Source organism: Lactuca saligna, chromosome 5 (assembly GCF_052625555.1).
Source record: "Lactuca saligna cultivar CGN05327 chromosome 5, ASM5262555v1, whole genome shotgun sequence".
Taxonomy (NCBI): domain Eukaryota; kingdom Viridiplantae; phylum Streptophyta; class Magnoliopsida; order Asterales; family Asteraceae; genus Lactuca; species Lactuca saligna.
This window is the reverse complement of record NC_136421.1, coordinates 67,286,120-67,297,085: the sequence shown is the minus strand read 5'-3', so window position 1 is coordinate 67,297,085 and position 10,966 is coordinate 67,286,120. Positions and strand designations below refer to the sequence as shown.

Sequence of the window (10,966 nt, the reverse complement as noted above, 5' to 3'; positions counted from 1 at the left end):
TACATCAAAGTAATACAAGTAATAGAATAAATAGAGCGTGATACTAAGCTATCTTCATCAACAGCTCCAGGGATGTACTTGTCTAATCTTTGACCTGAAAATACAAGTCATTTGAAAAGCGAGTATCAGCATTTTTACAAATGCTGGTGAGTTCATAAGTATTTAGTGACATTTCAATCAAGTAACTTTAATAAGTAGTAGTTTAAATGTTTTCTGTGTATTAGAGTTCTTTCCAGAAAATCCTATATTTTCTTTAATAAAAGCAGTCTTCTACCAAGACTTGTCAGTGTTATGTGGTAAAAAGTAGTTTTCCCTAATTTTCTATCATTATCGAACTACTGAATTTGATTTTTGAGGAAAGCAAACGACATCAGGGAATAACATATGCCTCAGCAGTGAGGACTGCTGACTAAGGCAGGGAATCATAGACTACAGGAGAATATCGAACTAACGACTCGCCTGGTTTAGTCTAACAAGTGGAGACTCAGACCCCAGTAGGTACCAAATAAAGGGTACAACTGATAAGGTCTAAAACAGTGAAAGACAGACCCCAGACAGTATCAAATGAAAGATACATCTTGTAAGGTCAAAATAGAGATAACAGACCCTAGACAGTATCAAATGAAAGATACATCTTGTAAGGTCAAAAACAGAGATAACAGACCCCAGACAGTATCAAATGAAAGATACATCTTGTAAGGTCAAAAACAGAGATAACAGACCCCAGACAGTAGCAAATGATAGATACGTCTTGTAAGGTCAAAATGGTGTGACTCTGAAAATGAGTTACCAGCATACAGTGTAGATTTCTGGTGAAATACCGTTACCTTAAAGCCAAAGAATTATAAGTTAACACGGGCTACTCGTAACCATACTGACTAGAGTTCCAAATGCCCTACAAGCGTCTATAAGATGTGACATTTGTCACCCGTTGGCTTGGTAGGCCAAGACTGTAGCTAGCAGTCTGGGTGCGGGGTTGTCAATCCCGTATAGATCTATACACACAATGTCCGCTCTCCCTACAGGAGACTCTGGTTACCAACTAGACAACGGAGAAGGCCGTTTCCTGAAGATGCATCCCAAATAGTGGGTAGAGACTTCCAAATAGTGGGTAGTGTGTAAGTGTTGAACTACAGGTAGAGACTTCCCAATAGTGGGTTTCTAATGAAGTATAGACTAGAGGTAGAGACTCTTAACTGAACTGACTAGAGAATTCCTATATGTCCATACTCATATACATAATATATAACTAATGAATCAAACGACCTTAGGACGGCCATCCGATCCCACCAGACCACATCTCAACGAAGAAAAGGAAATAGGGCAGACGAGCCTTCCTAAGTCTTTCAATCATTACTTATATGTACCTATATAAGCACAGACATACATCTAACTACGACTGAGTGTGTATCAAGTAGAAGTGATCTTTGAGAAGTAGAAGTGTCTAACAAGTGAAGTAGAAGCGGTCGCAAGTGAAGTAGAAGTGTCGAACAAGTATAAGCGTATCATGAAGTAGAGGCGACAATAAGTGAAGCAAAACGTATCAAGTATAAGTGAAGTAGAGTCGTTATCAAGTATAAATGAAGAAGAATCGTATCACTAAGTAAGAGCGTGAATAAGTATAAGCGATGTCAGGTATAAGGGACTACAAGTAAAAGTGAAAGCGCTACCGAGTAGGAGTATAAAATAAGTATAAGCGAAGCAGCAGTATTTAACAAGTAAAAGTATACGTCGAAAAAGGAAATCTTTGATGAAAAGCCTTTATGTATAGAGGAAATCACAAATTGTATTCTTTTGTAAAATATGTTTAAAAACCTTAGAGAATCTTTCATAAACCAATTTAGAATGAATTTTAATAAATCAGTATAAGTAAAAGTTATGAAATAAGTAAAAATCATTACTTTGTCCTACTCGGTACAACAGTGTAAGTGGTAAAATCTTGTGAATGCGGGTTATTAATCGCATGTGATTGATACGATAACTGGCATGTTTAACTTGTATTCCCGCCTATAAAACATGTAAAAACATTAAAAGGTTCATTCAGGGGTATGAACTCACCTGGTGTAAGTAGGTCCGACGAAAGTGTCGTTTGGGTGTTCGGTGTCACGCAAGGACTTGAACACACACAATGACCTATTTAACATATGATAACATATGTTCACATACAATTAGCATATTTAATATTATTAAACAAATATACGCGCTCAAAGGAGCAGAAAACACTTTGGCTAAGTGGTTGGGTGTCCCGGGTAGCATTTAAGGGGGTGAATGGCTAAGGAATGGAGTTTACTATCCAAGAATACCCCCTTAATACATATTTTATGGCCCAGGGACTTCTCACCATGAGTTTACGGCCGTAAACTCATGGTGATGGGTTCTAGTGTGTTTAAGGCCATTTGGGGAAGCAAACTTTGGGCATGATTTGGGGTGTTTACGGCCTTGGTATAGACCTGTGTCGTAAACTCCTTTTAATCCTTCATTTTGATGTGTTTAATTGATCCAAACCCCAAATACTAAGTCCTTAAGTTATGTATGAAGCCTAAGGGTGGTTTGGGAGTGTTTTTGGGGCATTTTGACATGGTTTAGAGGGGTTTACGGCCTAAGCATGTGCTTGGGCCGTAAACTCTCATTTATGCCCTAAATCATTGTGTTTTGATGTGTAAACACTCCTAGGCAATTCCCTTAATTTATTTCCAAGCTTAAGGGCAAGTTTAAAGGCATGTTTGGCACCTTTTTAGGGGTTTATGGCCCTAGAGTGTTCCTGGACCGTAAACTCCTTATCCCATGCCTTCTTGGGTGGTTTTTGGGCTATAACTACAGCTAGTAATGTTTAGGACAAGCTAGGGTAAGCGTACTTGCAATTTGGAAGCGTTTGGTTGCGGTTTCGGGGCGAAAACGAGTCTAGAGAGAGAGAGTATAGAGAGAGAGGGTGGAAAAGCTCCAAATGGAGTTTACTCCCCTTTATATGTGGGTGGGAGTTGGAGCTCAGTGGAATCCTACCCAATACTACCGTTATACGGGGCTTTTGGTCGCACCCGATTTAATGGTTGTAATAATAAAACTTGACATTTTCTGAATAAATGGAAATGTGTGTCCTGCATTTTTATTTCCCTTTTATCACGACTTAATGGCATGTTAATTGCAACCAAATGGAGTGTTTATTAAATTGATGCCCTCTAAGTAACAGAACTTTTATACAGTGGAATATTCCGTTAACGGTAATGGGGAAATGTAACGGAACAACTTTTGTTGTCACAAGGTCGGCCCATTGGATTAGATATCTTGATATGTGATTGTATGCTTTATGTTGTGGTAATATGTTAGAACGGTATCCTGATATATAGGATGATATTATGCTTAGTGATCTGTTAGATCTGTCTGTTATCTGTTTACTGGCTATATGTTTACCGGTTGTATATGTGGACGTAGTGTGGTTAGGTTGAGACTGTATTGCTTTGTGATACTTGTCAACAAACCCTTTAATGTTTATATTGATATGTTGTATACGTATTTGTTATGTATATCTTGACATGTTGTGTATGCAGTTAGGTTGAGGCGGACTAGTGGAGACTAAAGGCTAAGAGACCTAGGGTGGACCGGATAGACTAAAGGTCTGTGAGGCGGATCAATCAGGCTGAAGGCCAAGAGAACGGTCTAGATAGGCTGAAGGCCCGGTGAGGCAGTCCAATCATGATGAAGGTTCTGTGAGCAGTCCAGATAGTCTGTAGGCCGGTGCGGCGTTCCAGTCAAGTTGAAGGCTCTGTATGCATGTTGTTGTTTGTTATGTGTATGTGGTGGTACTTTGGGGGAACTCACTAAGCTTTGTGCTTATAGTTTCAGTTTATTTTTTCAGGTGTTTCAAACAGTTGTGGCAAGGTGAAGGCGAGACCATACACATCCTTGGTTTTACTACTAACTAGATCTTGGGAGACTTTGATTTTAAATCATGTTTTGGGAACATTGGTTTTGTAAACACTTTTTTTAGTAAATGGGTTGTTTTCAAAAGTTTAAATTTGTTGAAATTTTTGGGATGTTACACATTAACGATTGGTAATATATCTAATAATAACAAGTTCCATTTGGGTTGCCCTCAAGGTCCAAATTGAGTAGAATAAATAAAGGAGAAATAGGTTTATTAATTATTTTGGTTAATAATTAATTAAAAACTAATTGGAAATATAGTTTGGGAATTAATTAACAATTTAATTAATTAAAGGGTTGAATATTAATTAATCGAGAGTTGGTTAATCATAAATGTTCTAGAACCCTTGTAGAATTAAGGTTGGAAGAAAATCACTCCATCCCACATAGGAAAGAGAGTAAATTTCGTTCTAGGTATTCCATCGCACATGGGAAGGAATACAAAACCTAGGAAGTAATCCAAGGCTATAAATAGGGCCTTAGGAATTTCATTCTTCCTTGCACCTTGGCTTGAAGTTTTGCCAACCCTTCTTCCTCCCTTCTTAGGGATGATTTCTAACCCTCTTTGGGTTTATAGAATTGACCTTTCTATGAGTTATTTTTATTCCACTCTTTGGTTTCATTGGGTGTGATACCATTAGACGGATTCTAGTTTGGGTCTTCTTATCCAAGCAACTTCGTAGAGGACAAGATCAAGTTCTCAAGCATGGAGATCAAGGTCTACATAAGAGGCATTTTTTTCTTCTTTGTATTTTATTCTTTCTAGCATAGATGTAATTAGCATGAAACCATATATCCATAGGTTGCATGTACACTTAGGTATATCATAGTTTCGATTTTTCCGCTACTTAGTTTAAAGTGTATTTGATGCGTAAAAAACTCAATAATGGTATCGGAGCAATTAGTTCATGATTACATTCACATTAGATCCATATTTTCTGTAAATGCCTGTTCAAAATTGAATAAAAGAATAATAATGGAAAAAATTGTAACTGAAAAAGCCTTTGTCGCAACACACGACGTGAGGGCTTTATGCTCATGACGTGAGCAACCCAGATTAGGGTTTTCCCATTTTTTTTCAAACTTGAAGATTTATGATATGGATAATTACGAAATTTAAAATGTTTTTAAATCTGGAAAATAATAAATATTATTTAATAGAGATTTGAATTTGAATATTTATTTATTATTTAAATAGTGAATTTAAATATTTAATATTATTTATAATAGAGATTTATAAATTTGAATATTAACCCTTCAATAGTTATTAATTGTTACATTGTGCCATCACAATTAATTAGAATTAATAATAGACAACTAAATTTAAAGAGTTTTATATTTACCCCTTATATTTTTATATATTAGAATTCTATCTACTATATGTATATGAATGTTACAACATGTGTCCTCGGATGTTTAAATATTGACTTTATCATTCTTACCATGACTAGGCTCACCCATTCTGATATAGGTGTTTAAGGAGATCTTTATGATTCCTAAAAGGTCGGGTTTTAATATGCTCCGTGCTTACCACTGTCACTGCCTTATTGCATTTTGAGAATGGAGTTACCGAAAGGGTTTGATAGTGATAATGGTCAATCTAAAAGTATTAGAAATACAAGTGTAAAACAAAATCCCTTTTTATATATAAGGGAAAGTTCATATTATCCATGAAAATTGCACATTCTCTTCATATTATGTTGGTGGAGCTCGTGTGGTTAATCAACACATCAATCTAGAGTATAGTTGAGAATAATGTGGAACTTGTGAATCGCAAGCGTAACTTGAGTCGAGGACCATGCAACTTTGCATGGTTAATTCACAATCTATTTAATGTGAATCTTATGTTATCCATAAAAGTTGCACGGTCTCTTTATAACTTGTTGATGGAGCTCGTGTGGTTAACCAACACGTCAATTTGAGAGTATAGGTAGAGAATGATCTGGAACATGCAAATTTCAAGCGTAACTTGAGCCGAGGGACCACGTGATTTTGTATGGTCGATTCATCATCTATTCAGTGATCCGCGACGACCCTGTCATTGAATATGAGATGAACATAATCCGAGATTAATATGCCATTGATAGTCCATGAATCTCAAAGACCTAGGAATTCCGTGGTGATCAAAATTAGTAAAGGGCATTGCCTACCTAAATAAATTTATGGTGTGTTTACAACATCCCTTTACGCACCATGGAGCCAAATATGGATCCTAGACTTCTTAAATAATTTTGTTTAGGGTGATTATTTTATAAGGATAAGTAAAATAAACTATAATGGGAATTGATATTGAATGATGTCTATAACCTAGTCTATTAAAATCAACTGCTATAAAACCTTTGGAAGGATTAGCTATTAGGATGATCAATGTAACACTCAATAATTAAGTTATTAGTTTTATTATTTATTTATTTTATAATTTATTCTTGGGCCTATGGGATAAAAGGTTTTTTGGTTTGGACCTAAGTTGATGGACCAAGAATTTGGGCTGCCCATAAGACGTACGCTGAGCGTAGCCTTGGCATACACGGGGCGTAGAGACGCGCATCGGATTCAGGGGGCGCAGACACGTACGCGCAGCGTACCAGGTTTACACGCATCGTACATGATCAAGAACTAAACCCTAGTTTTTAGGGTTTAAGGCATATAAATATCTCATTATAGCCATACCCCTGGTCTCCTTACTAGCCTCCACCCTCAAAAACCCATAATACGCCTTTCCTACTCCATTGATAAGTGTGTTGACCTCTTGAGCTTGTTTTAAGTGAAAGAAGGTTTGGAAGAAGTGAAGGGAAGTTGAAGGAGAAGAACCAAGGTGCAAGGAGCTCAAGGATCTGGAACTATTTCCTCTTTGGGATCAAAAAGGAGGTATAAAGCTTTAAACTTTCCTCCTAGAAGTGTAGATCTACGAACATGGACAGTGCCGGCCCAAGCCTAGGGCGAGTTGGGCCACGGCCCAAGGCGTCAAGGTGTAATGGAGCATCAATTTAAAGCCTGTTATATTGTATTGTATATTGCTTGGGCTTTGGTTAGTCCAGTAAAATGTGAAGACTAAGGGCATGAGACGGCAAGTGGCAACAGCAACAACCGATGGAGACCTAATTACTCATTAGCGCCAACCGATATATCGACTCTTCATTCTTCAATTCTTCTTCGCCCAAAGATGAAGAACACGAGGCGTCGGGCGTCCTTCTGGAGAATGGAGAGGACCGTTACACCCTTGGCTATATCGATCGACGATCGATCAGAAGTAAGTCATCAGCTCATCATCGCTCTCTGCCTCTCTCGTCCACTTCAGCTTCAGGCAGCCTTCTCTTGCCCTCTCTCTCTCGTTACTCATTAGCTTCTCATATGTTCTATAGTTTTGAATCGACCTCTCACCTCTACTCTAAAACTGTAATAGTTTATCTATTGTAGTAAATTGTTGTGTTAAAGTGAAGATTCAAAGGTGTCAAATTGGGATTGATTGAACTTGTCCTCCTGAAAGTCCTAATAATCCAGTAAGTTTTATCTATTATTTCAAATTTCTTGCATAATCTGAAATCTGCTTATTGTTTTTATTTGTCATCGGCTTATAATTGTTTTTATATAATCTGATAGGCTTATTGTTTTTATATAATCTGAAATTGATTTTTCTGATAAACTGTATGTACATCACATTCATTGATTTTTATATAATCTGCTTATTGTTTTTATATAATCTGATGAAATGTGTAATCTGAAATGTGTATATAATTTGATCGGCTTATTGTTTTTCAGTTTTTATATAAACCGTTAGTATTTTTTTTTTATATAAACTGTATGTACATGAACATCACATTCATTGGATATTTATACTATCTAAATGACCATGGGTAACATCATTCATGGGAGTCTACCATATCAAAAGAGCAATATATGTGATGTACATACATGAGATGGGAGTCTGCCATATCAAAATGAGGTCCTATTTTAATAGTGTAATTGTATTTTTATTTTGAATAATGATATGGTTTTCTATATAAACTCTTTTTCTATTTCTTTTACTAATCTAAAGCTGTAATTGTTTTAATATAAAGTGTTGTATTTTTTTTTTGAATCATGATATGGTTTTCTGAATTCTAAATAATTTGTTATATGAAGTTGAAAAAATTATGTGTTTTTTATTTTTGAATAATATGTTGTTACCGTTAGATTAATTCTGAAAATCTAAAGGATACTATTTCTTTTTTTGTTTAGGTTGTGGATACGAATTGATAACTCCAAGTTGTGGATATGGATTGCTAAGTAACTTCAGGTTGTATCTTTCTTTGTTGTTACTACATTTTGACTTTTAATTTTTTTTTTGTGAAGTTTAAATATGTTTCCTAGAAAACAACCATCTGGTGCTCAAAATAGAAAAAGAAAACAAAGAGAACAAGATCTTACTAATAAATTACAAGGATCTTTAAATAAGTATTTTTTAGAAGTGAAAATAATGACAAAAATTCTAATGATGTTGAAACTAATGATTTTGTTGATAATTCTAAAGGTCTAATTGAAACTTCTAATGAACCTATTGAAAATTTTAATGATCTTTAAAATAATGATGTTGTTGATAAATCTAGTGATATTAATATTTTTGATCCAAGAGTATGGGATAAGTTAGATTTAAAAATGAAAGATTTGCTTGTAGAAAAATGGCCTGTTAGGGAAATTGAAAATAACAAATTTTTTCCAAAAGATGCACTAGGTAGACATTTTTCTTGTGAATTTTATGTTCGTAAATTAATAAATGGTGACTCTTATGATAGAAAGTGGTTGGTTTATTCGAAAGAACTTGATAAAGTGTTTTGTTTTTGTTGTAACTTATTTAAAACAGCTCGATCTAGAAGTAATTTGCCAACCGAATGAATTAATGATTGAAACATCTTAGTGAAAAATTGAATGAACATGAACATAGTTGTGAACACATGATTAATTTAAAAACATGGACACAAACACGACTTAGGTTAAGGAAAAATGAAACAATTGATAAAGAGTTACAAGAAAGAATAAAAAAAGATACTCAACAGTGGAAAGAAGTTTTGATAAGAATTATTGCTGTTGTAAAATGTTTAGCTGAATATAACTTGGCTTTTCGTGGAACTAATGAAAAAATATATGAGAAATCTAATGGTAACTTTTAGGTGTACTTCAAATGATTGTTGAGTTTGATCCCGTAATGAAACACCATTTTCAACTTATTCAAGGTAAAAAAAAGTCATTTTCATTACCTTAGTGATAAAATTCAAAATGAATTAATTGAAATGTTGGCATTCGAAGTAAAAAGTGCAATTATTAGAAAAATAAAAAATTCAAAATATTTTTCGATAATTCTAGATTGCACTCCGGCTGCAAGTCATAAAGAACAAATGACTTTAATTATTAGATGTGTTGATGTTACAAGTGTTCCAATAAAAGTTGAAGAGTTTTTTTTAGAGTTTTTAATTATAGAAGATACATCTGGTTTAGGACTTTTTAATGTGTTACAAAATGCTTTAAAATCTCTTGACTTGGATATAAATTGTATCCGAGGACAAGGATATGATAATGGAGCAAATATGAAAGGCAAACATCAAGGTGTACAAAAAAGATTACTTGATATAAACTAAAGAGTTTTTTATATGCCTTGTGGATGTCATAGTTTAAACTTAATTTTGTGTGATATGGAAAATTCTTGTCATAAAGCTAAAACTTTTTTTGGTACGTGTCAAACATTATATAAAGTTTTTTCTAGCTCCACACATAGATGGAGCGTTTTACTTGATCATGTTGATGGATTAACCCTAAAATCATTAATTACTACTCGTTGGGAAAGTCACATTGAAAGTGTTAAAGCAATAAAAACTCAACTTTTTCGAATAAAAGAAGCATTAACAAAATTAGCTCAAGTGAGTGATGATGGTAAGGTTTGTAGAGATGCGGAATAACTAGTAAATGGTGAATTTTCTAATTTTGAATTTATTTTAAGTTTAGTAAAAAATTACAATCCAAAGATATGATTCTTGATGTTGCAATAAAAAACTTAGAGGGATTAGTTAATTATTTTGAAAAATATAAGGAAAATGGGTTTGACTCTGCTATTAATGAGGCTAAAGATATAGCAGAAAATATTGGAGTTGAACCAAAATTTCCTATCAAACGTGTTTATAGTAGAAAAAAACAATTTGATGAAATTTCAAATACCGAAAGAGAACAACAATCTTCTTAAGAAAATTTTAGAACTGATTATTTTATTGTTATAGTAGATATGGCTCTAAATCAATTGAGAAGTAGATTTGAGCAAATGCAACATTTTGAATCTATTTTTGGATTTTTGTTTGATGGTTTAAAGTTAAAATCATTATTTGATGATGAATTAAAAAAATGTTGTAAGAAACTTGAAACTAGTTTGACAAATGGTGAGGACCTTGATATTGATGGAAAATATTTATTTATTGAGTTACAAGTTTTGCAGGAAATGTTGCCGGATGAAGCTTACAAAGGTGAACATCCTTGGACAGTCATTCAAATTATGGAGCTTGCAAAGGAAATAGACATGTTTCCCAATGTGTTGGTGGCATATAGGATTTTGTTGATGGTACCGGTCACGGTTGCTTCCGCGGAAAGAAGTTTTTCGAAATTGAAGTTATTGAAATCATATCTTCGGAGTACCATGACTCAAGAAAGATTAAATGGATTAGCAATTTTGAGTATTGAAAGTCAATTCCTACGAAGTCTTGATTATGATAAAATAATAGATGTTTTTGCTTCAAAAAATGCAAGGAGGCATCGTTTTAGATAAATTTTATGTATGCTTTTGTTTGTGTAACCTTGTTTTCGTTTGACTATAAAATTTATTTCATTTTTGCTATTTTTTTAACTAAATAAAAGCATAATTTAGAATCTCGCCCTGGGCATTGAAAATCAATGGACCGGCCCTGAACATGGACTTTTGGACCATTTTAGGTCCAAAGGATGGACCTTTATCATACCATTCTGTTTTTGAGCTTGGGATTGCCATCCTTGAGGCTCAAAACATTCTTTTAACAGTAAGGCTCCAATC

General features: G+C 34.3%; 2 protein-coding genes across 2 annotated transcripts; both read left to right on the top strand.

Annotated features, from left to right (window-relative positions):
* The first annotated feature begins 8,852 nt into the window (after positions 1–8,852).
* Positions 8,853–10,132, top strand: LOC145045389 (uncharacterized). The gene is made up of 4 exons (XM_078993727.1): positions 8,853–9,057; positions 9,262–9,489; positions 9,649–9,830; positions 9,893–10,132. Exons 1-4 carry the CDS (start codon positions 8,853–8,855, stop codon positions 10,130–10,132), a joined length of 855 nt encoding a protein of 284 aa, XP_078849853.1.
* Positions 10,133–10,171: 39 nt separating this feature from the next.
* LOC145045388 (uncharacterized) lies at positions 10,172–10,705 on the top strand. The gene has a single exon (XM_078993726.1). It carries the CDS (start codon positions 10,172–10,174, stop codon positions 10,703–10,705), a length of 534 nt encoding a protein of 177 aa, XP_078849852.1.
* Positions 10,706–10,966: the final 261 nt, after the last annotated feature.